The sequence below is a fragment of the Bos javanicus genome, chromosome 9, assembly GCF_032452875.1.
Source record: "Bos javanicus breed banteng chromosome 9, ARS-OSU_banteng_1.0, whole genome shotgun sequence".
Classification (NCBI taxonomy): domain Eukaryota; kingdom Metazoa; phylum Chordata; class Mammalia; order Artiodactyla; family Bovidae; genus Bos; species Bos javanicus.
This window is the reverse complement of record NC_083876.1, coordinates 86,792,330-86,817,387: the sequence shown is the minus strand read 5'-3', so window position 1 is coordinate 86,817,387 and position 25,058 is coordinate 86,792,330. Positions and strand designations below refer to the sequence as shown.

The 25,058-nt window shown below is 38.5% G+C and overlaps 2 protein-coding genes across 4 annotated transcripts in view; both read left to right on the top strand.

Moving 5' to 3' along the window:
- LATS1 (large tumor suppressor kinase 1) overlaps positions 1-9,340 on the top strand; it is a 38,105-nt gene extending 28,765 nt beyond the window's left edge. The window contains exons 5-8 of the mRNA XM_061428263.1: positions 257-839; positions 3,830-4,012; positions 4,207-4,313; positions 5,896-9,340. Of these exons, the coding sequence (XP_061284247.1) occupies positions 257-839; positions 3,830-4,012; positions 4,207-4,313; positions 5,896-6,405 (1,383 nt within the window). The 3' untranslated portion in view covers positions 6,406-9,340. The remainder of the gene's footprint in view (positions 1-256; positions 840-3,829; positions 4,013-4,206; positions 4,314-5,895) is intronic.
- Positions 9,341-17,215: 7,875 nt separating this feature from the next.
- KATNA1 (katanin catalytic subunit A1) overlaps positions 17,216-25,058 on the top strand; it is a 34,318-nt gene continuing 26,475 nt past the window's right edge. The window contains exon 1 of one of the 3 annotated variants that reach the window (XM_061428269.1): positions 17,216-17,306. The gene's annotated coding sequence lies outside the window, so the exon portion shown is untranslated. Of the gene's footprint in view, positions 17,307-17,347; positions 17,437-24,142; positions 24,369-25,058 lie in introns of those variants that run through there. The other 2 variants (XM_061428267.1, XM_061428268.1) reach the window with 2 other exon arrangements.

Below are 25,058 nucleotides of genomic sequence, written 5' to 3'. Positions count from 1 at the left end.
CTGATAGCATCTTCTCCTTGCTCTCCACAGCAGACTCTGCATTTGTATTCACCTTGTGTATCCTGTTAACTATCCCTTATGCTGCACTTTTGATAATTAATTTTCTCTGAAATATATTCTAGATTTCTAACATGCTTTATTAAAAATTATTATGCTTTTAACCTTTAAATATATATGCCTGAACTTTTTCCAAGCGATTTCTTAATATTTAGTATAGAAGATAATTCCTCATTTAATATTTAGTTTATTTGCCTAGGTTGGATTATCTCAAGATGCTCAAGATCAAATGAGAAAGATGCTTTGCCAAAAAGAGTCTAATTACATCCGTCTTAAGAGGGCTAAAATGGACAAGTCTATGTTTGTGAAGATAAAGACATTAGGAATAGGAGCATTTGGTGAAGTCTGTCTAGCAAGAAAAGTAGATACCAAGGCTTTGTATGCAACAAAAACTCTTCGAAAGAAAGATGTTCTGCTTCGAAATCAAGTTGCTCATGTCAAAGCTGAGAGAGATATCCTGGCCGAAGCTGACAACGAATGGGTAGTTCGTCTTTATTATTCATTCCAAGACAAAGACAATTTATACTTTGTAATGGACTATATTCCTGGGGGTGATATGATGAGCCTATTAATTAGAATGGGCATCTTTCCAGAAAATCTGGCACGATTCTACATAGCAGAACTTACCTGTGCAGTCGAAAGTGTTCATAAAATGGGTTTTATTCATAGAGATATTAAACCTGATAACATTTTGATTGATCGTGATGGTCATATTAAATTGACTGACTTCGGCCTCTGCACTGGCTTCAGATGGACACATGACTCTAAGTACTACCAGAGTGGTGAGTAAAATCATAAAATTTGTATGTATTCATATGACTTATTAGTGTAATAAAATATAAGATGATATTATCCCTGGATGGGAGCCAGAAGTCCTGGGTCAGGTCTTAACTCCATTGGATAAATGTGAGTGAATCCTTTAGATACTTAGATTTATAAAATGAAAATGTGTTAGAATTATTTATTTCTAAATGTCATTAACATTTTTGAGTTAATCTCTTTACATTTTGTTAATGTGAAATGTGTTGGACAAATAACAATTTGAAAATAGTTAAAAAATTTTTTTAATTGAAGGATAATTGCTTTACAGAATTTTGTGGTTTTCTTTTTTTTTTCCTTAAATTTTTTATTATTATTTTTTTTTACTTTACAATATTGTATTGGTTTTGCCATACGTCAACATGCATCTGCCACGGGTGTACACATGTTCCCCATCCTGAACCCCCTCCCACCTTCCTCCCCATACCATCCCTCTGGGTCATCCCAGTGCACCAGCCCCAGGCATCCTGTATCCTGCATCGAACTTGGACTGGCAATTCGTTTCTTATATGATATTATACATGTTTTAATGCCATTCTCCCAAATCATCCCCCTCTTCCCCTGGTTTTCTGTCATACAACAGTTTGGAAATAATTTTTAAATGAAGCCCCCTACACACCACTTAGCTTAAGAATTAGGTTATTAGTATTTTTGAAGTCCCTAACTATCACTTTGCTTTCTTTCCTCCACAGAGGTAACCTTTATTTCAAAACTCCATAATCAGTTCTTTACTTTTCTGTATACTTTTATGCATATCCCTGAACAACATATTACTTCATTTTGCCTACTCTTGAACCTTTATTTAAATGTAATCATTCTACATGTATTCTTCTATGTTGACTTCCTATATTTGTTTGAGGTTCATCTGTGTTCCTGCATATAAATAAATAATAACATTTATTTTCATAGCTCTTAGGATTCCATTGTATGACTGTTATACAGCTTGTTTAAACACTTTATGTACATGATTCTTATGTACATGATTCTCTTTAATCCTCACAATATCATTGTGAGGCAGAGTGAAGAACCTGAGGCTAAGTTAGAAATTTGCCCATGGTCGGACAGAAAATAAGTGTAAGGGCTAGGCTTTGAACCCAGGTTTGTCTGCTTACAGGGCCCATGTTATTTCTGCTATACCACACTGCCTCACCAAGATCCCTCCAAGCACTAATGGAAGTGTAAGTCAATCTAACATTTGTTGAATACTTACCATGACTAGGTGCTTTATATATATTCTAATTTAATGTTCACAGCAATCCTCTGAGGTAAGTATTATTGCCTCCAGTGCTTCTTGTGAACACAAGCGGATTTACATTAAATGGATAGAACTGAAGATATCTGAACCTACTTTAATGTTCAGGTTAACATAGTTTAATATCTCCCCTGATTTACCTGAATCTTATCTGGGGCTTATCTTAAAAATATGATTCTTAGGCTCTATTCCAGTCTTCTGATTGAAAATCTCCACTGGAGGGTAGAAATTGTATTTTAATCAAACATTCCAGTTGTTTATTATAGTTAGGTTAGTTTCAGATTTTTTTCCCCTAGGTGATTTCATCCAGTCATAGCTTTAATTACTACCTCTGCATCAGTGAATTCCAAATCTCTCTTCAGAAATGTCCTCCCCCTTTCATAAGGATTCCTAATAGCCCTTTCAAACTTAAGACTGCTAATAAATGATTCTTAATTTCTCCCCCTCCCTATTTATTCCCCCTCCCTTTTGGTAAATTGTACTACCACCACCCATCCTTGATTCTAAATGTGTTCACTTTTCTCCATCTGCACTATTATCATCATAGTCCAAACTTAACTTTAATAGCCTCTTACCTGGTCTCTTTTTCACCCTTGTCCTCTCTATAATCTGTTCTCTATACAGCAGTTAAAAGTTTTCTTTTTTAAACGTATTATCAGACCTTTTCATTACTTCAAGAGAATGAAAAGGTTTGATGCGTGTTTTAAAAGAAATGCCTTCATTTAATACTTATGTATATATGTAAGTATATTCATATATATAAATACATATATATATATATATATATATATATATATATATATATATTCCAGTATCTTCACTGTACTTGGAGTAAAAGGCAAATCGTTTCTTGTAAAATCCATGTGTGCTGTTTCCTGCTCCATTTCGTACCATTCTCCCCTTTACTAACCACACTGGTCCTCTCGAGTACTGTTGTGTGTAGAATGCCTTGTCTGGTTTTCATATTGTTGAGTTCCTCTTTTTTTTTAAACAAATGTCACCTCAGCACATTTGCCATATCACCGCATGTTGATTCTCTGTACGGGATGCATCACTGGTTCTTACATATGTATTTGTTATATTTTCCCCCTACTGATAACCTGCCTGAGAGAAGAATATTGTCTTTATTGTTAATGTTGTCATTTGCTGAATAAATGAAACACAAATCTAATTTGTTTGAAACTTTGTCCAGAATAGTATTGGAGAGCAGCCTGAATAACAAATTCTCAGACCTGCCTACTCAGTAACTTTTATTGTCCTCATTTATTGTTGAGTAAATTACTGCATCTTAGGCTAATTTTTCTTAGTGTAAGACTTGTCCTATTGGTATTTCAAGAATACAGTCTCTAGTTATTAATAATCACACCATCAGTGATTTGGCATACATTGGGTCTTAGCTTGTCAACACGGAGAAATGTTGTTAACTCTAAACTAGGCAATGGCACCCCACACGACTGAGCGACTTCACTTTGACTTTTCTCTTTCATGCATTGGAGAAGGAAATGGCAACCCACTCCAGTATTCTTGCCTGGAGAATCCCAGGGATGGTGAAGCCTGGTGGGCTGCCGTCTATGGGGTCGCACAGAGTCGGACACGACTGAAGCGACTTAGCATAGCATAGCATAGCATAGGATGTCTAAAGATTAAACAGATAGGTTTACTCTTGTTTTTATTTATTTATGTATGTATTTTACTATACAGGTGACCATCCACGGCAGGATAGCATGGATTTCAGTAATGAATGGGGTGACCCCTCTAACTGTCGATGTGGTGATAGACTGAAACCACTGGAGCGGAGAGCTGCACGCCAGCACCAGCGGTGTCTCGCACATTCTTTGGTTGGGACTCCTAATTATATTGCGCCTGAAGTCTTGTTACGAACAGGTAGACGTTTGTCTTACAAAGAATCTCAGTATGCCTGTAGACCAGGAGAATATGGCTAATGGTTCAGGTTTACAATAAAAGTATTAATTCTATAGTATAAATTGGTGATTTAATATTAATTTTGATTTTATTCATTCTGAGCAGTTTTTTCTAAAGTGCTTATGAATAACCATAAATTTGGTGTCTAATTTTAGGCTATACACAGTTGTGTGATTGGTGGAGTGTTGGTGTCATTCTTTTTGAAATGTTGGTAGGACAGCCGCCTTTCTTGGCACAGACACCATTTGAAACACAAGTGAAGGTAAGGTGTAGAATCTGTACCAAAATAATCATTATGAAGCCCCAATACCATACACGTTTATCAGTCCTTTATTTAGAGCATCTTAATTTACAATTAAAGAATGAGCTTGTAAGGATATAGGAACCTACTGAAATTCCACGTGTGCTCTCCCCCGTGTGACTTTAACACCCCCATATCCTTCCTCATGCACACACTACAGTCATGGCTCTTCCTCTTACAAGTTTTTAGTACCTTTTGAAGATGTATTCCAATTTATTCTTTCTACTGACTGCTGGCTTTGTTTCCTTTCATGTACATTCTGACCCCAAACTACTAACAAATGTCTATATCTCCCTAGCACTTAAATGAAAAGCTGCTCACAATTTTGATCACAAATTATCCCATTTAAGAAGCCTTTTAGTAGCCTTGTCTATAAAGTCCAAGTCTTTCGTTTGTTCATACCATTCCCTCTGTATGGAATACCCTTCTTTCTCTCCCATGTTTCACAACTTTCCCTCTTTTCTGTTTCACTCCTGGGCATTTTTAATCATTCTTTGAGCATATCTTGACATATACTATCTTTTCTATGACACTCTCCTCAAGTTATAACTTCTGTCTGTCACTTCATTTAATACATTATATTTAAAACTTCCTTCAGAATTTCTTTTGTTACAGGTTTACTGGTAATACATTCTCTCAGGTTTGTGTCAGATTTGTCTGAAAGTATCTTTATTTTGCCTTCATTTTAATACATATGTATATATGAAATAAATGCATAGGTAGAAATACAAATATGTTTGTGTAGGTGCTGTGTGTGAAAGATTGGATGCTTTCTCCCTAAAGATGAAGAACAAGGCAAGGATGTCTGGTCTGAGTCTTATTCAGCATAGTTCTGGATGTCTTAGCCAGTGTAATACAGCAGTGAAAGAAAAAGCATAAAGGTTAGAAAAAAAAAAACTTGCTTTATTCACAGGTGGCATAATTTTCTATATTGAAAATCTCAGGCAATCTGTGAAAAACTCCATAGAACTAATAAGTGACTTTAATACGGTTGTAGGGTATGAGAGTAATATGTAAAAATCAATTGAATAGGTGAGCCAATTCTAAAATTCATTTTGGTGGACAAAGAAACTGATAACAAAAACAAGTTTTTAAAAGGACAGAGTTTGAGGAATCAACTACTTGATTTTAAGACTTAAGAGGAAGTTACACTAATCCAGATAGTATGATATTGGCAAGAGGAAAGAATCAGTGAACTTAAAGAAAAATCGATAGAAATTATGCAGTCTCAACAGCAGAGAGAAAAAAGAATTTGAAAGTACAATAACTTCAGGGACTTCCCTGGCAGTCCAGTGGTTAAGACTGCACTCTCAATGCAGGAGGCATGGGTTTGATCCCTGGTCAGGGACCTAAGATCCCACAAGCTGTGTGGTGTGGCCAAAAAACAAACCAAAAAAATAAAGGTAAGGAATGTGAAATACCATGCAATTTATGTAAAAACACACAAACACAAATAGTCCAGTAAGACTTCTTCATATAAAACTTAGAGGAAATTTGTTTTTCTTACCTCTTTCCTTCTAATTTTTAAAAATCTTCTTTAAAGGTTATCAACTGGCAAACATCTCTTCACATCCCACCGCAAGCTAAACTGAGTCCTGAAGCCTCTGATCTTATTATTAAACTCTGCCGAGGACCAGAAGATCGCTTAGGCAAGAATGGTGCTGATGAAATAAAAGCTCATCCATTTTTTAAAACAATTGATTTTTCCAGTGACCTGAGACAGCAATCTGCTTCATACATTCCTAAAATCACACACCCAACAGATACATCAAATTTTGATCCTGTTGATCCTGACAAGTTACGGAGTGATGATAATGAGGAAGAAAATGTAAATGACACTCTCAACGGATGGTATAAAAATGGAAAGCACCCTGAACATGCTTTCTATGAATTTACCTTTCGGAGGTTTTTTGATGACAATGGCTACCCTTATAATTATCCAAAACCTATTGAATATGAATATATTAATTCACAAGGCTCAGAGCAGCAGTCAGATGAAGATGATCAGCACACAGGCTCAGAGATGAAAAATCGTGATCTAGTGTATGTTTGACACACTAGGAAATAATTGTAATGAGGATTTGCAAAAAGGCCTGAAACGCAGGGTTTTTTGAAGCTCTGAGAGTAAAATTATGCAAATGTGACAGAGCTATGTATGTGTGCTCTGTGTACAATATTTTATGTTCCTAAATTATGGAAATCCTTTTAAATATTAATTTATTCCAGCCTTTTAAATCAGTAATTTAGAAAAAAATTTGTTATAAAGAAAGTAAATTATGAGCTGAATATTATAGTCAGTTCTTGGTACTTAAAGTACTTAAAATAAAAAATAGTGCTTTGTTTAAAAGGAGAAGCCTGTTTTCTATGTGTACATAATGCTAAATAATTTTAAAAAACAAGAATTTTTGAAAATTTTTTGAAAGACAGTTTTAGTTTTATCTTGCTTTAACCAAATATGAAATATACCCCACATTTACAGAGCTGTTTTTTTTTTTTTCTTTCCCCATAACTTTATTCTTAGAAAAAATAAGCTCTAGAAATGAAGGCATCATGGTGGTGAGTGTTCCTAGGCTAATGATAATCTGTATAATTCACATTTGATAAATAAGAAATACAAAGTTGAATATGAATACAAAATATGAAATACAAAAATGAAATATAGTATGCTCATCCAAATGAAAAATAGTGCAGCTTATCTTTTTTTCCCCTCTGTAGAGTATTTAATTTTTTAATATATCTCAAAAATTAATGACTTTGAAAGAAGCAAATCACTACATTTTTCTTTCCATACTGGTATTTTTAATGCTGCTTTCAGTTTTTAAAGGGAATAAAGCTGCCATAAATTAAAAGTTTCAGTACTAAAAGCTAAGATCTTTCACATTTTGACTCTGAAATTAAAAAAAAAAATAATTCCACATGTTAAGCAGAGAGATTATTTTCAACTTCATATAAAACTTTGATTAGAACTTACTTGTGGGTACCTTTGGATTATGTCATCAATAATGTTGTAGATTTCCTCTTTCAAAACAGTGCTGCATACATGGACTGTTACTGGCAAAGGAAAGTCTGGCTATTTGGCAGCATTTTACCTATGGTCAGATTAATTGGTGAAAAAATTATTATTATGTAACTCCTAATTAAGATGGCCATTAGTAATTAGGAAAAATACATAGTGGTCTTTTAGAAAATTCAAAACCTCATAACTTATTTAAAGTTAAATAATATGTCCTTCAGCATTACTATTATATATACTACTTAGGTTTTAAGGACAACTTGTTGTTTCATACCAGAATACATTTAGCTTATCTTGTAGGAAGGGGGAAGGGGCTCTAATTCTAACATTAGTAAAATTTGTATTTTATTTGCTTTTCTTAAGCTCCACTGGTAGGGAATTGTTTTATCACAACTTAAGAGGCATAATTTTAGTGATTTTCAAACTTATTCATATAAAAGCTAATGGAATCATATATGTAAGTAAAATTAAAGGCAAAAAAAAAAGGCAAAGCCTGTTCGAGCTGAATTGGGGAGGGCAAAGATTAATTAGCTCACACTTAAAACGTTTTCATAGGTGGCCTTCTCAGAGCACTGCATAACCCACTATGTAATGGTGGGTCTTTGGCAGTTATTGGTCGTTTTGAGAATCTGATGAAAATTGTGGGCTCTGTTCCCAGAAAAATGCACATCAACAGATATGCCTAAGATGTCACATTGCAGTTGGATGTATTGAAACCTGTCACAAACTCTTGGTTATGGACCTCTGTCCTATAAGAACACTGATATATTAAATTAAGAACTTTGCTTTAAATTTACTGATGAGTGCTCAGATTAGCACATCTTGTATAAACTGATAATTTCTGATGAGAAAGGTCTGTACCATGTGATAAGATATCCTTGTGAATGCCTCTTTCTGGGATAGCGCTCCACTTTAAACATACCCTTTCAAGGGCACTAACATACATGTTTGACTTGTTACAGTCTTAATACAGAAATATTTTGAAGGACCTCTACTCAGAATTGTGAGAAAATGCACTGTGTAAGACAGCAGCCTTCACTTCATGGAGCATTTGATTAGTCCTGTGAAATTCTATGCAAAACGTATTAATTCAAGAACTTTTGTTGTTACCCCCATTGCTCTTCAGGCTTTCTCAGATTTATTGAAATTTCCATTTAGTTTTTATTTCTGGACTATGGTGCAATACAGTAGAGAACCGACGTTGTTACAGTTACATTGTAGAAAAACTAAGGTGCTGTCTTCCCCCTCTCCCCACAAAATCCGTGTTGCCTTTACTTCTCAAATGTAACAGACACTACCAATATTGTATCCTTTTAAATTTCCTCTGACAATATACACTTTTTGTATTTAAATGAAGCAGTGTACAAGCCTTTAGTATCTGCATTTTTTAACAGTTTGGATATACTGTCATATTCCCAAACTATTAAACTACATTAAGCTGACTTATTCCCAAACTATATTCCAGTAGGAATCTGGTGCTTCCTGCCAAAAAGATGAGACCAATGTCAAAAATCTATATGCTCTCAGTTGAAATAGAGTGAAAACACTGATCAATCATGTTTTCTTTTTAAAATAATTTTGCCAGTCATTAAAAAAAAAAACAACTTGCTGTCTTTCTTATACTTTCCCCTTTTATGCATATCAATAGTCTTTATGAAATGTGTTCTGTAATTATGTAATTGTAGATACAGTTATGTATTGTCCAGTGATGTCCTAAGGCAGGCCCTGTTGCTATATCTTTTCTACCTTATTTGTAATAGAAACTATAGAATGTATGACTAAGAAGTCACTTTGAAATTGACTTTTTAAAAAAGTTATTACCTTCTGCTGTTGCGAAGTGCAAAACTGTGAGTGGAAATGATTTATTCTGACTTAATAATATGTTGAAATTAGAGAATACAGTGGGAGGATTTTTAGATATTGCTGCTGCTGTTACCTAAGGTACTTTAGACATTTTTCTTTAATAAACAAAAATCCCTTTGGTATTTAAAGTAAAACATTTAGCCTGTTTGTTTTAATCTAAAACAAAAAGTAATTTTGGTCAATATAATGGTATATTTGTAAAGCGCCTTAATAGATCCCTTGTGAAGGCACTATATACCACAGTTTACTTTTATATTGTATTATGTATATAAGTATTTTGTATTAAAATTGAATCAGTACAACACTACAGTTTTATAAAGTAATGCTTTGTTAGGAAAAGGAATTACAGCTTTGCAATATAACTGAATTGTTTTGCATACTTATGAATGTAGTAGAAATGAATAATCAGCCTGTGTTTTTAATGAATCTATTTGTATTTTCCCAATCATTTTCTCTAGTGTAACATTTGCTGGGATCATAATAAAAAAAAAAAAAAAAAAGGCAAAATTCAAATCTTTAAATTATGTGTGGAAAGCTTTTAGGGTAAGTTGATTTTATTAATTCAAAAATTTAATCTTTTTATTCTCAGAAAATTTATGGTCAAAAATCTGATACTTTGGAATTAAAAAAAAAATACATATATATATATATATGTAGCTAATGATAATTCCTACTTAGATTAAGGCAAACTGAATAGAGTTAGTGTAAACCAGTAAAATGTTTTCATTTTGTCCAATATAAGTACAATAAATAGTTCATGTTAAAGGCTTCCTTTAGGTCAGTACAGGTTTAAAAAATTAATAATTTTCAACTATTAAACTCTGCGTCTAGTATCATTTGAGTCCAGTTTATGATTTTTAAAATGTGAAGTTATTGGCTAATCTCTTTTCCTTTATTTAGTCTTTTACTTTATCACATGAACTGCCTACCAAATATATATGTTGTTGTTATACCTTAAATCCATTTTACGTAGATGAACAAGCATTTAGGGGTTTCCCCCCCCTTTTTCAAGTATTACCATCATTCTTAGGTCTCCTTTTATCCTCTTGTCTGCACACACTTTATATTTGGTCTATATGAGACTGTTGTGTAACTGATGCAAACTGCATTATGCTTATGATTCCTTTTACTACTATTTTAAAAAATTTCCTATTAATTATTTGTCCTTTTAGTTACCTAGCATATTTTTGGTGGGTGAGAGGTGATAGGGACTCCACGCAACCAACCCATTTTCCCTTTTAATTCTGTTAATTCTTGTATACAGTGTGTTTGCCTTCATATGTCATCACCATCGTCATCCAAGAGCTGTCTGCCAGGCTGGCTGTGGTTTCAGCAGACCTCCATCACAGTTGAATTTCTCTTTGCCCAAGCTTATTTCCCCTGACTCCCACACCATCTTCTTGCTGACAGCTGAATGGGAGACATGCACTGCTGGTCTTGGAGCGTCTCCCGCTGAGGTGGGGGCAGCTTCAGCCACAGACACTGGTGGCAGCCCTTCTTGGGAGCTCCTACCACATGAACCATGGAGCTGGCTGGTGCCATTGTGGAACCCTCCTTCTAGCTAGTTCATTAGCTTTGTCATTTTAATACATTTTGGATCCATGTTTGTCATGCTTAAATTGTGACCATACCTTGTTATGCCAAACACAAATACACAGACAGTATATCCGCTTACATGTATGAAGGCTAAAGGGAGGATATCAAATTTCTGTTTGAAACACAGGCAGTTATTGTTCTCCCAAATAGCCAGTCTTCTCCCTTCTGTAAAGTCACCCAGAGATCCTGGAATCTTGGTGGATTCAGAATCTGGGTGGGGCTTTGAGTTGCATTCCCTGGAAAAGGGTTAAATTTGTTCTGTTGAGGAAAGGGGGATCCTCAAGGGTACCTAGCTTCCAGGGGGGCTGACACAGGCTGCTCTTGTTCTCCAGCTTCCATTCTAAGTTCTCCTTTTACTAACACAGCCCCCGCCCCGACCCCTGTTCATGTTTCAACTGTGCCACCAGCGCACGTGTTTCTCATGTTGCCTTGTAATTAGTCGTGCTATGAGACTAAGGTTTTGACCAGTGGGATATGAGCAGAAGTGATATATGCAATTCTACTTCATACCCTTGAAATTAATATTGCTAGCCTGCTGCTCACTCCTTCCTGTTGCTGAACTCATACCCTAACTAAATATAATGTACACTTCATGTTAGTGTATAATCTGATTTCCAAAATAATTTAAGCAGGCCATTTTGTACTTTGACTATTTCCCGTGTAATGACTCATGAAATTCAGTTATTTAACTAGTACGTTTTCTGATTCATCATCTTCACCCCTCGTTTGGTTAAACTCATTTGGTTGAGACCCCCATCAACTCGCCTGAATTATTGTAAGAACTTTCTAACTGGAGTCTTTAACTTCTTTCAGGTCCTTCAAGTTTATTATCCAACTATCAACCAAATGACATACTTGAAAGATCGTTCTAGATTCTGGTAGTATGACCAAGTAAGCTCCTGATGGATTGACTATTACACAACTACAAACTTGGGGGCAAAATAAAAATCTACCTAAAGATACTGAAGTGGAACAAAGAATAGGCAGATTCTGGGTGGAAGGCATCCTATCTAACAACTAAACTAATTTGAGATGCTGCCCAGCAGAATCAAACCAAGTTAACTGCCTGGCTCTTGTTGTTCAGTCGCTAAGTCATGTCCGACTCCTTGCAACCCCAGGCAGCATGTCAGGCTTCCCTGTCTTTCACTATCTCACGGAGTTTGCTCAGATTCATGTCCATTGAGCTGGTGATGCTATCTAACCATCTCATCCTCTGCCGCCCTCTTTTGCCTTCAATCTTTCCCAGCATCAAGGTCTTTTCCAATGAGTTGGCTCTTCACATCAGGTGGCTTCCCACTATATAAGCTTTTATATAATTTGAATTTGAACCATGTGAATGCATTGCCTATCCAAATATAAATACATAAAGTGGAAATAAAAAATAAAATCTTGGGGATTTCCTGGTGACTCAGTGGTAAAGAATCTGCCTGCCAATGCAGGAGACATGGGTTCAGTTCCTGATCCAGGAAGATCCCACATGCCAGGGATCAACTGAACCCATGCACCGCAACTACTGAGCCTGTGCTCTAGAGTCTTCAAGCTGCAACTGCTGAAGGCCATATACCCTGGAGCCCATGCTCTGCAATAAGAGAAGCCACCACGATGGGAAGCCTGTACACTACAACTAGAGAGCAGCCCCCGCTTGCTGCAGCTAGAGAAAAGCCTGCACAGCAACAAAGACCCTGCACAGTCAAAAATAATACTAAAAAAATAAAATCTTTAAGTCCAAGTGGAGGAACTGGGCTTAGACTAAGCAAGATACACTTTTAATGAGACAAGCCAAACCAAAGAGCTGTGGAAGTGTGAAGTAGAGACGTTTGTATGGTTGGTCAAAGTATTAAGATTAGGTTATGTGGCATAAGAAACCTAAAACAAAGACTGTTTAGACACACAATATCTGGTTCGATTCCAGGAAGATCCCCTGGCATAGGAAATGAATGCCTACAGTATTCTCGCCTTCTAAATTCCATGGACAGAGGGGCCTGGCAGGCTACAGTCCAGGGGGTCACAAAGACTCAAACACGACTGAGCGTGCACACACACACACACACACGTAAAATCCAAAACAACAATTGCTTAGACTGACTAGAGTTGGCAGTCAACACTTGGTATAGCAGCTCCACAGCGTCAGTCCATACTTCATCTGTACAGTTCTGCTATCTTCACATGAAGTGAAGTTGCTCAGTCGTGTCCGACTCTTTGCGACCCCATGGACACCAAGCTCCTCCGTCCGTAGGATTTTCTAGGCAAGAGTACTGGAGTGGGTTGCCATTTCCTTCTCCAGGGCATCTTCCTGACCCAGGGATCAAACCCAGGTCTCCCGCATTGTAGACGGACGCTTTACCATCTGACCCAGCAGGGAAGTCCTATAAGCCTATATAAGCCACCTTCACATGGCTTATATCCTAAAGGTCATTTATGGTCAGAGTTGATGTTCTAACCTGAAAAGGGGATGGTGTGACTGGAAGGGGGATTTTCAGGGCCTTCCCCTGTAAGGTACCTTCCTAAAAGTTCTATACGACACTTCTGCTGGCCAGAAGTTAGATCCACGGCCACACCTAGCTACATGAGAGTCTTGGAAAATGTAGTCCTTTTTCCAAGAAGCCCAACTTAATCAAGGAAGACTGTTATTAGGAAAATGAGGACTTGGTGGGCAGATCTCTGTCTCAGTGAGCAAGTTGAGGGAATTTCAATCTGATAGCTCCTATTTTCTCTAACAAACATGGATATCACTTTGCCAACAAAAGTCCATATAGTCAAAGCTATGATTTTTCCAGTAGTCACATACAGATGTGAAAGCTGGACCATGAAGGCTGAGCGCCAAAGAATTGATGTTTTCGAATTGTGTGCTGGAGAAGACTCTTGAGACTCCCTTGAACTTCCAGGAGACCAAGCCAGTCAATCCTAAGGGAAATTAATCCTGAATATTCATTAGAAGGACTGTTACTGAAGTTGAAGCTCCAATACTTTGGCCATGTGATGCAAAGAGCCAACTCACTAGAAAAGACCCTGATGCTGGGAAAGACTGAGGGCAACAGCAGAAGGGGACGACAGAGGATGAGATGGTAGAATAGCATCACTGACTCAGTGGATATGAGTTTGAACAAACTCTGGGAGATAGTGAAGGACAGAGTTGACTGGTGTGCTGCATGCAGTCCATGGGGTCACAAAGAGTCAGACAGGACTTATCAACTGAACACAATTTTCTCTGAAGGTGGAGATAAAGTGACTGGCTGAAAGGGCAGAAAGGGGTATGTGGCTGGCTTGAGGACAGTGGTGCAAGTCTGAAATAACTAATGTGAAGAGTAAGAGAGAGAACTGAAGTGGGACATGCAGAAAAATATGTGTCAGGTGGGGAGATATGTAATTGTGCATCAGTCTTCAAGGTGGTGTGATTTTTTTTTTTTTCCTATGGCATTCAGCAATCTGGGAGCAGCCAGTCTGTGATGGAAGGTATTATTTAGGAAGGAAGAAGCTATTATTTAGGAAAAATACTACTTAGGAAGAATGGAAGCTATTATTTAGGAAGAACATTCTTATGACTATCCTCGGTGAGATAGCACTGAGGATCTATCTCAGTTTGTTCCTGCAAATACTGTGACATAATCTATTTATAAAAATTCAGCAGATTCTGTGTGTGTGTGTGTGTGTGTGTGTGTGGCTGCACTGTGTGGCTTGTGGGATCTCACTTCCCCTACCAGGGACTGAATCCAGAATCCTAACCACTAGGCTACCAAGGAACTCTTTTTTTTTGGGGGGGGGTGGATTCTTAATCATGGTTATACTTTTCTAGTCTTATACATATTCTGTACCTTAAGAGATGGCTCAGATTTGTGAAAGTCCTTTAGATTTCTCTGATAAAATGTAAAAAGTGTCTCCAAATTCTTTTTTTTTTTTTTTTAACAACAATGTATTTATCCTGCAAGTATCTAAGTAATGCCTACCAATAAGCCAGACATTGCCCTAGCCAAATGGAGGAAGTATGTAACTTTACATCATTTACCTACTGGGGCAAAGTGAAAGTCACTCAGTAGTGTCCGACTGTTTATAACCCCATGGACTATACAATTCATGGAATTCTCTAGGCCAGAGTACTGGAGTGAGTACCCTATCCCTTCTCCAGGGGATCTTTCCAACCCATTAATTGAACCAGGATCTCCTGTATTGCAGGCAGATTCTTAACCAGCTGAGCTATCAGGGAAGCCCAAAAGAGGGCAAAGAGACAGCAAAAACATAATGTTGAGAAGTAGTCTTCATGTTGTTCCCTTCTATGTAATTCTCTCTCCCCTCCAAATCTTTCACCTCATGGTTATCAAATTAATCTTCCTATTCCTTTATAAATTATGCATTCATTTGAACTTTAAATGGTTCCTTGACACCTTCTGAATAAAATTTCAACTCTTTACTAGCACTTACCCTTTTTACCTAATTTTTGTTAACTTTCCTGTATGTATCTTATGATCCTACCAAATCAATTCACCATACACCAGGAAAAAACTCATCTCTAGTTTCTCTGAGTCCCAGTTTGGAAACGATCATTTTAGAGGGATGGAGGTTGTAGAAACCACACTGTAAAAGAAGAAATGACTACTGTAGTAGTCATGAAGGCGGTACACAAATATGTTTCTCACTGCCCCATCACTTTGAAGTCAGCCTTGGCCACATGACTTGCTCTGGCCAGTGAAATGTGGGCAGAGGTGGCACGTCTCGTACCCAGACAGAAGTTAGACAAATTATCTCGTTTTCTGTTTTCAACTGTTCAATGTCCCCAGTGCCTGCCTCCACTCTACATGAACAAATAGAGGAAAAGAAAAAAATTCCTGGTGTTTGAAACCTCTTCAATGTAGAGGTTACTACAGAATACTTTAAATGACTAAAACAACAACAGAATACCCTAGTCTCCCTAGATTAGTACAACCAGTAAGAAACAGTAGTGTAAACCACTATTTTGATGTGTTTTTTAAATTAACTTCATTGAGGTATAAATTATGTACAGTAAAATGTATCCATTTTATGTGTACTGTTCAATGAGTTTTAATGAACATACACACCTCCTTAACCACTATACTAATTGAGATATAGAACATTTCCATCACCTGAAAAACACTTCCTCATGCCTTCTGGTAGTCTAATATTTTCCCTCATTTCTCCCAGCCCCCAGGCCAACCTCTTTCTGTTAATGCCGGCTAGTTTTGCCTGTTCTTGAATTTCATATAAATGAAATCATGTAATATGTATTCATTTTGTGCCCTCTGAGAAGTTTTTAAACTATAAATTGCCTGTATAATTCAACATACCTTTTCACTCAGAAAAAATGAAGTTTAATTCAGTCTAAGGTAATTAATCTGTACCTCATTGAATTATTTTTTCATTTCAAAAAGATACACTGTATTTTCTTATACTAATTATACTTTAACATTACAATAGAGTTTACATGCATCATAGCAAAACTATTCTTTTCTACTTAGTTGAGAATTTTACAAGACTTTAAGCTCCATGAAACATCCTATTTTGTTGACCATGTATATACTCAATGCCTACAGTGCCGCCTGGCACGTAAATACTCGATTAATAAACATCTGTGGGCTGAACGGATGTATTTCCCTTGAATTGCCTTTATATAAGTCTGTGTTAAATTAGGGGATTTAAAATCAGTATGTTAAATATTTTTAAAAGCAGGGATGCTTTAAAATCAGAATTTTAATTACCAAGCTCTTCTAGAGGAAACCGCGTGTTAAGTGCGTCTGTTTCACCTTAGGTGAAGAAAAAGCCTGGAGATTAAGGCTGGAGGAAGCCTGTCCACAAGTACTAACTGTCCATTACGTGTATTTCTATACATCGTGGAACATCATAACTGTATTTGTAGTTTGGTTGCATTAAAACATTGACCAAAAAAAGAAAATAAAATTTCACCAGCATTGTGTCCGAATATCTTTGATCACTCATTCTCTATTTTACAGTATTCATGTCATATCGCTAGAAGCGCCGCAGCCCAATTCTTAGTGTTTGGTTCTAAAACTGGATTTGTCATAAACGAACTGTATGACCCTTGACATTCACCAGTAAAATAGAAACTCTAATCTCCTAACCTCTGAGCAGCGTGATGAAAATCAAGTGGGAGGAAAAGTGAGCAAAGAACTTCAGAAAACATCGAGGAACTGGAAGCGGTAGTACTTATTTGACTGATTACCACCCCTCAGCCTGACCTGTCCGCAGGGGAGGCGGCTGCCCAGGACTGCGCAGGCGCCCCCGTAGGCCCCGCCCACACAGTCGGTCCCGCCCACCTTCTTCGGCCCCGCCCAGCCGGCGCCCTGCGCGCGCACGCCGCCTGGCGTCCTCGCTCCCGGGGCGTCGCCCCGCGTGCGCTGGAGTCACCGAGGCCACCCTTGGCACCGGAAGTGACCCTGGCGGGTCTGCCTTCAAAGTCTGGGCTACTGGAAGCAGCATCTGGGGCTCGTGACGGTTGGACCAGGCAGTGCTGGGTCCGTGAGCAGAGAGCAGGGTGGTTGGGGTGGACAGGGGAGGGCCCTCCTTCTTCGCTGCCCGGAACCCCGCTCGGCTCCCCCCCTCCGCCCGGCCGTGGGCGGTTTCCCGAGAGCCTCTGCGCCGCAGGTGAGTGTCGCGGGGATCCCGGACCCCCGTGATCAGGGCTTGGAGGGACTCGGGAGCCTGTGATGCGATCCCGCTGCGCATTCTGCTTGTGAGCCTGCCGTTGCCTGCGCCGAGGTTCTAAGTCCTCGCTGTTGTCGCTGACACCTGTGGCTTGGGTGGCGGTCCTCCTACCTGAGGAATCCTGTCTGGCCGGAGACTTTTGGGGGCCCCTGCCGATCCCATTCTAGGCCTGTGTCGTTAGAGACGTCTCCGGTCGACGAACCTGTTTTTATTTCTTCGCTTTTTTGACACATTCCCCGCCCGAAACCCTCTCCCCTGTGGAGGGGAAAAAAGCAAAAGCCTTGACTTTGGGGATTACGTTTTGTTAGGTAGCTGTGATATTGTTAAGGATGTTGTTTCGTCCTTATTTTGGAGCTGGGCATCCTACAGGAGGCTAACGACTCTTTTTGTTTGTTTCAAGTTGGTACCTTTTAGAAAAAAGTATCCCTCGAAACTTTGTTTCATATTGTATATTACGTGGTGATAAAGTTAGAGATGGACGTGGATCCTTAATGCCTTGTGGGGGATAGACTCAAGCCCTCATTTACTCAAAAATAATTTTCTCTTTTAAGTACCAAGTGCCATTTTTATATCAGTTACTAACTTCTGATAACACACTGCTGCACCTCTCTCTTTTGCAAGCACTCATGTATGTCTTCCTCTTTGAAATCAGAGCCTTAGGTACTGCTGAGGACATTCTTAATATTTAGAATATCTTTGCCACATAGTCACAATGCTAGAACGCCAAGGTATCAAGAAAGATTCTTGTGATGTTCATACAGGCCAAAATATCTCAGTGTGCAGTCCTGTTTTCTTTTCCAAAGGAGATGGTTTTTGTAATCAGTGAGTTCTTACACAAAGAAACAGTGGCAAACTCTTTGTATTAACACTTGTATTAATACAAGTATTAACTTGTGACTTGTTTCATGCCTTAAAAAAAAAATAAAGAAGTAGTGCCAATCAACGTGTTTTTTTAATTCATGTTTTCCTTTACTTATTTTTCTTTCAATGACAGTCAACTTTCCAACATTCTTAGACTATGAAAAGCTATATAAAGGTCCTTTATGGCATTATTCAAGTTGCTTTTACATTTTAAAGATTCAGTGCTAGGTCCATAGTCTACAATGGATTCTGCATCTTATTTTGAAACTGGTATCACAGTTCTGACAAATACTAAGGATAAATTTTGGTTTACAACAATGGTTTGGGCTTGTTTGCTTTTTAGCTGCTTGACTGGTTTAAAAGATAGTGTGTCAAATCAGTATGGTCAATATTGATAACATGCTAAATAGGTTCTGCCTGTGGTGTTTATTGATATGGCTTGAATATGGCTTTTAAGTTACATTTTGTTATATTCACTGATTTGTTTTGTTCGAGGTAAACTGAAAGTTTACCAAATACATATATATGTTTCCTTGACCAGGTCTCTCTTGATGCTTTTTTTGTAGTGATAACTTTCTTGTGCTTCTTGAGTATTTATCATATGATGATTATAAAGGTATGAAGGTATGCCATGCTATAATTGGTCATTGGTCACTATTTATTGTGCTTATTTGTAATCATCAGTGACTGATTGTAAATTAGCATTATGGTTGCTTTCATATTCCAGAGATGAACATTCTGAAAATTGCTTCACAGTGTATTGTCACTGCTGAAGTTACACACACTCAGCTTACTGACATGTGTGCGGGAAAATGCATAATTGAGCCTCATCTGTTTTTAATTTAGGACATTAGTTTTGCAGGTAAATATTTTTTAACATTGATACTGATTTTTTAGCCTGTGCTTAATAATGTTCTGCGCTTGTTTCCCCCTACTTAGCAAAGAAAAAAACACTGAGGATAAATAAAATGATATCCCACTAAACTTCAAGGATTTCAAGGTCTGTCTTATTTTTGTATTCAGTGCAATTCCTTGTACCTCAGTATGTGTTCCGTAACATTTCTTGAATGAATGACCTTTGCACATTACAGTAAAAACTGTAGTGAGAGTGGAACCCTGTCTAAGATTCCTTTAAAAATTAAGTGGGCATGGTATCCTGTTTAGGTGTGAAATTGGGAAGGTCCGGTATTTGTTCTGGGCAGAGAACAGAAATCTTGGAACTCAGATATTTGGATCTGTAACCTTTTTCAGTCTCTGTGAATGCTGCTTTCCCTAATCCTGGAGGAGTAAAGATACTTTGTCTCTTTATAGAGATACTACAGAGAAGGAAATGGTAACCCACTCCAGTATTCTGAGAATTCTGTGGACGGAGGAGCCCGGTGGGCTGCTGTCCATGGGGTTGCACAGAGTTGAACACGACTGAAGCAGCTTAGCAGCAGCAATACTACACAGCATCGCATCAAGTTTGCTAGAAATTTTGTTGTAATACTGAGTTTTTAGTGTTTAAAATAATTTGACTCTGTTGTTCAGTTGCTAAGTTGTGTCTGACTCTTTGTGACTCCATGGACTACAGCATGTCAGGCTTCCCTTTCCTTCACTATCTCCCAGAGTTTGCTCAGACTCGTCTGTTAAGTCGATGATGCCATCCAATCATCTAATCCTCTGTCGACCCTTCTCCTCAGTTGAGTTCAGTTCAGTCTCTCAGTCGTGTCTGACTCTTTGCAACCTCATGGACTGCTGCATGCCAGGCTTTCCTGTCCATCACCAACTCCGGGATCCTACCCAAACTCAAGTCCATTGCATTGGTGATGCCATCCAGCCATCTCATCCTCTGTCGTCCCCTTCTCCCACCTTCACTCTTTCCCAGCATCAGGGTCTTTTCCAGTGAGTCGGTTTTTCACATCAGGTGGCCAGAGTATTGGAGTTTCAGCTTCAGCATCTCTCCTTCCAATTGATTTCCTTTAGGATTAACTGGTTTGATCTCTGTGCTGTCCTAGAGACTCTCAAGAGTCTTCTCCAACACCACAGTTCAAAAGCCTCAATTCTTCAGAACTTAGCCTTCTTTATGATCCAAAACTCACATTCATACAGAAAGACTGGAAAAATCATAGCTTTGACTATGCAGACTACGGCAAACTAATGACTTTGCTTTTTAATATGCTGTCTAGGTTTGTCATGGCTTTTCTTCTAAGGAGCAAGTGCCTTTTAATTTCGTGGCTTCAGTCACAGTTTGCAGTGATATTGGAGCCCAAGAAAAAATCTGTCACTGTTTCTACTTTTCCCATCTATTTGCCGTGAAGTGAATGGGACCAGATGCCATGATCTTAGTTTTCTGAATGTTGAATTAAAGCCAGCTTTTTCACTCTCCTCTTTCACCCTCATCAGGAGGCTCTGTTACTTGAATTAAAATTTCATGTTGCATCTTACTTAGGTTAAATGAATGAATTTCGTCATAAACTAAAATAAATACTCAGGACATTTAAGGAAAAGGGTGGTTCTTACAGGATCATATAAAGGAAAAACTTACATTTTTTATCCAGGTAAAGTACGCATAACCTATACTTATGGTTATTTTTCTTTTTAATAATCGCTCTTTAAAAACCAGCAGTGTGTTTTTGGACAGTCTCATTTTTATAATTTTACGATTTCATTTTCTATTAATTGAATCAATAGGTAGCGTTTTCAGTTCATTGTGGTTAAAATTTGGTCTGAAGGCTTTTCTTCATATATATTCATTTCTTCAAGTATTGCCAGATACTGTGTCAGGTAGACCCAAATTCTGTCTTCCTGAAGTGTAATTTTGGCAGTGATAAGGATATATTGTTGTTTATTGGCTAAGTCATATTTGACTCTTTGTGACCCCATGGACTGTAGCCCGCCAGGCTCCTCTGTCCATGGGATTTCCCAGGCAAGAATGCTGGCGTGGGTTGCCATTTCCTCCTCCAGGGGATCTTTTTGACCCAGGGATCGAACTTGCATCTCCTGCATTGACAGGTGGATAGGATTCTTTACCACTGAGCCACCAGGGCTTCCCAGGTGGCTCAGTGGTAAAGAATCGGCCTGCCAGTGTGGGGTCGGACATGACTGAGAATGCAGGCACTGGCTAAGGGTATATATTTGGAAATTGAAGATTCCTGTAAACTTACAATGTTGACATTCATTTGAGAAGAGTGTCTTAGAGATGCTAAAAGAATTGGAAAATTTATTTTTTGTCTGACATTTAGATTTTGAGTGGTATTTTAATACATTTTCAGTAAACCCATCATTTCTTTGATAACCAAGAATTTTTAGGTCATTTTTAATGTGGCCTTGGGTTGACTTTACATTTGTTTGTTAGGAAATGCCCATTCATTAACTCCTTAGGAATTTTATCTGAGTAGAAAGAAGTATCCATAACACAGAACCTTCAAAGAAGGCCTGGAGTGACCTCTGTGAGTATTGGGACAGTGAACCCTGGCCCTCAGAAAAACAAAAGGGCAATAATTTAGATTTTTTTTTTTTAAGTGGGGGTGGAGTGGGGTGGGGAGGATGAAAGAGCCAGAGTCTGTTTGCTGTCTGTGCTTATCCAGATCAAGGATGTTCTGCCAGCAGGACGTCTTCTGACAGCTTCTAACAGGCCCCAGCTGTGCTCTTCTTACATTGTTGCCCAGACTGGGTGTCGCTCTAGGGCATATGTAGCTTCAGAGCCAAGCAGTGCCACAGCTGCGGTAGGGATGGGTTGAGGATCAGGGAATGTGAGAGAGCTGAGGCTAAGAAACTGGACAAAGGTAAGACATCTCAGTAGTGAGACAGAACCTGGCAGCACTCATTCATTCAGAGATTTCCCGAGTGGCTGCTGTGTGCGAGGCCGCGTGGTGCTGGGGATATATCCATAAAATAACAGAGAGCCATGTCCCTGACCCAGAGCTTTTATTCAGGTGGGAATTATCTGTGTCATGACTCCAGAAAGTCATGGGATTTGTTTGTTGTTTTTTTTTTCCTTTTCTTCTGGACCGCAGATGATCAGTCTTGAATTACTTATAGAGTCAGTTCATAGCTGTATTGCTTCATAACAAATTACCCAAAAACTAAATGGCTTAAAGCAGTAAGCATTTATTATCTCACAGTTTCTTTGGTTAGGCTCTGGGCATAACTTAGTTGGGTGCTTCTGATTCAGAGTCTTTCACAGGCTGTAGTCAAGGTACCAGTCAAGGCTGCAGTTATCTCAAGGGTCGGTTTAGGGAAGATCCACTTCCCCACTCCCTCACGGCATCGTTGGCAGGATTCAGTGTCTCTGGACCATTGGACTGAGGGCCTCAGTTCCTCTGTTGCCCTTGGGCTTCCGTCAGATCTTTGCCTCATGAGGCTATGCATGGTCAACTCGAAGCAGGGTAGCTTCCTTTGGAGTGGTCCAGCCAGAGAGCAGAAGATGGTGAGCAAGGCAGATGTCACAGTGTAATCTCAGAAATGACACTTCGTTATTTTTGTGTATTCTGTTTGTTACAGGCTCAGGTTCAGGGGGAGATGATTACACAGGGGTATGGACACCTGGAGGCAGAGGTCATTGAGAGCCGTCTTACAGGCTGTCTGTGATTATTGAGAGGCATAAGGCACTTCTTTTGTTGTAGTTATTTAACCCTAACCCTACCCTTCATCCTCTTTATCCACTCATATTTCCCTATCTTACCCTCCATAGACACTGTAATATATTTATTTTCTTGGATGTGTATGTGTCCTTTGAAAAAGTGTTTTATATACCACATATAAACATAACATATTTTTAAGTCTATAAAATGGTATTGGGGATTTAGACCTTGTTCTGTGTCTAAGTTGTGTTGTTTTGTTTTTTTTCTCCCAAACCTGTATTTTTTGTTTGTTTTTCGGCCGAGCAGCTTGTGGGATCCTAGTTCCCTGACTAGGAACTGACTCCCCAGGCCCTTGGCAGTAAGTGTCAAGTCCTAACCACTGGAGTGCCAGGAAATTCCCTTAACCCTGTATTTTGATAATATATCCATGTTACTATTTGTACATTTTCTTCATTGCTTCTGTCTGCTACATAGTATTTGTTAGTGCATGCAACATACTTCCTTATCTTTTCCCTAGCAGGAAATAGATTACCTCCAACTACTGGATATCTCAAACAGTTTTGTCATTAACATCCGAAAACAAGTTCGTTGGTGGGTCTCTGTGAAACTTCGCCTGGAATATTTATTGAAAAGTAGGGTGGCAGCATCATAGGATAGCTGCGTACATAATTTTTCTTAAGTACTACCTGATCGCTCTCCAAAATGATTGTAGGAGTTTATGCCCACAAATTGTATATGAGGGGATGTCTTTTTCCCCAAATTCTTGCCAGTACTAATTTTTTTTTTTAATCTAGTAAATGTAAAAGAGGTCTCTCACACTTTATTTGCATTCTTCTATTACTGGTATCTGTACGTGTTAACCATTTGGGTTTCCCCTTCATAAATTGCCGTTTATGTGCTACTCTTTTTTGTATGTAGTTCTTTTGTCCGTTAGTGTGAGGAATTATAAGGTAGATTTTCTGGTCTTAGGTTATTTATATGGATAAACCTTCTTGATCGTGGAGTATATGTGTGTGTGTTGTGCACGTGCATGCGTGTCCTTGTTGATACATTGTTAATTAGCTAATGTTTTATTTAAAATTACCACATCATGGTCTTAAGTGAAATAGGCTCTGTATTGTTCTTAATTAGTTTTCAAAATTGAGGTGGTGGCTTCCTGGTGCTGGTAAAGAATCCACCTGCAATGCAGGAGACACAGGAGATGTGGGTTCGATCCCTAGGTCAAGAAGATCCTCTGGAGAAGTGAATGGCAACCCACTCCAGTATTCTTGCCTGGAGAATTCCATGAACAGAGGAGCCTGGCGGGCTACAGTCCATGGGGTCACAAAGAGTCGGTCACAACTGAGCGACTAACACTTTCACTTTCTACCTCATAAAAAGTTGACCAGTTTTCCCTTATTTTCTGGACCAATTTTTATGTCATTGAAGTTATCTGCTGTCTGGAGGGTAAGTAAAAACCCAGCTATGAAAACCCTGTATTCATATATCCACACGCTACTAAGTACAAAGACTATGCTTGGTTTTTGCATCTGGAAAGTTTCAGGGAAGGTGCAGTTAGCATTTACTGAAGACCTACTCTTTGCCAAGTAGTGTGCTGGCTACTTTAAATAGTCATTTATTCCTCATAGTGCAACTCTTGGAAGTATGGTTACTCAGGAAGTCCCTGGCAGTCCAGAGGTTAGGACTCCACATTTTCACCACTGAGAGCCTAGATTCAATCCCTGTTGGAGGAACTAAGATCCCACAAGTTGTGTGGTGTGGTTAAAAACAAAAAAGAAGTAGTAACAATCCCAATTTACAGATTTAAAAACTAAGGCTCAGAAAAGATAAAGGGCTTGACAAAGGTGGCAGGATTACAGTTCTACCAAGAGTCTTCTAACATCAAAATGTGTTTTCTCTGTTTCACACTGCTTTCCAAAAACAGCATCTAACATTCTACATTTGTTCTGCAGATACTCCATAAGACTTGTATTTCATGCACTGAAGTTACCAACTCAGATCTTTTCCTGCTCTCAGAGATTCAAGGTGGACAAGTGCCTTGAGATGAAGGTCCCCAGTCACGTACCGGGGGACTTTAGAAGGGGGAGGGACATTCTGAACTGACAAGTTTGGAAGGTAGACATACTGGGAAAATTG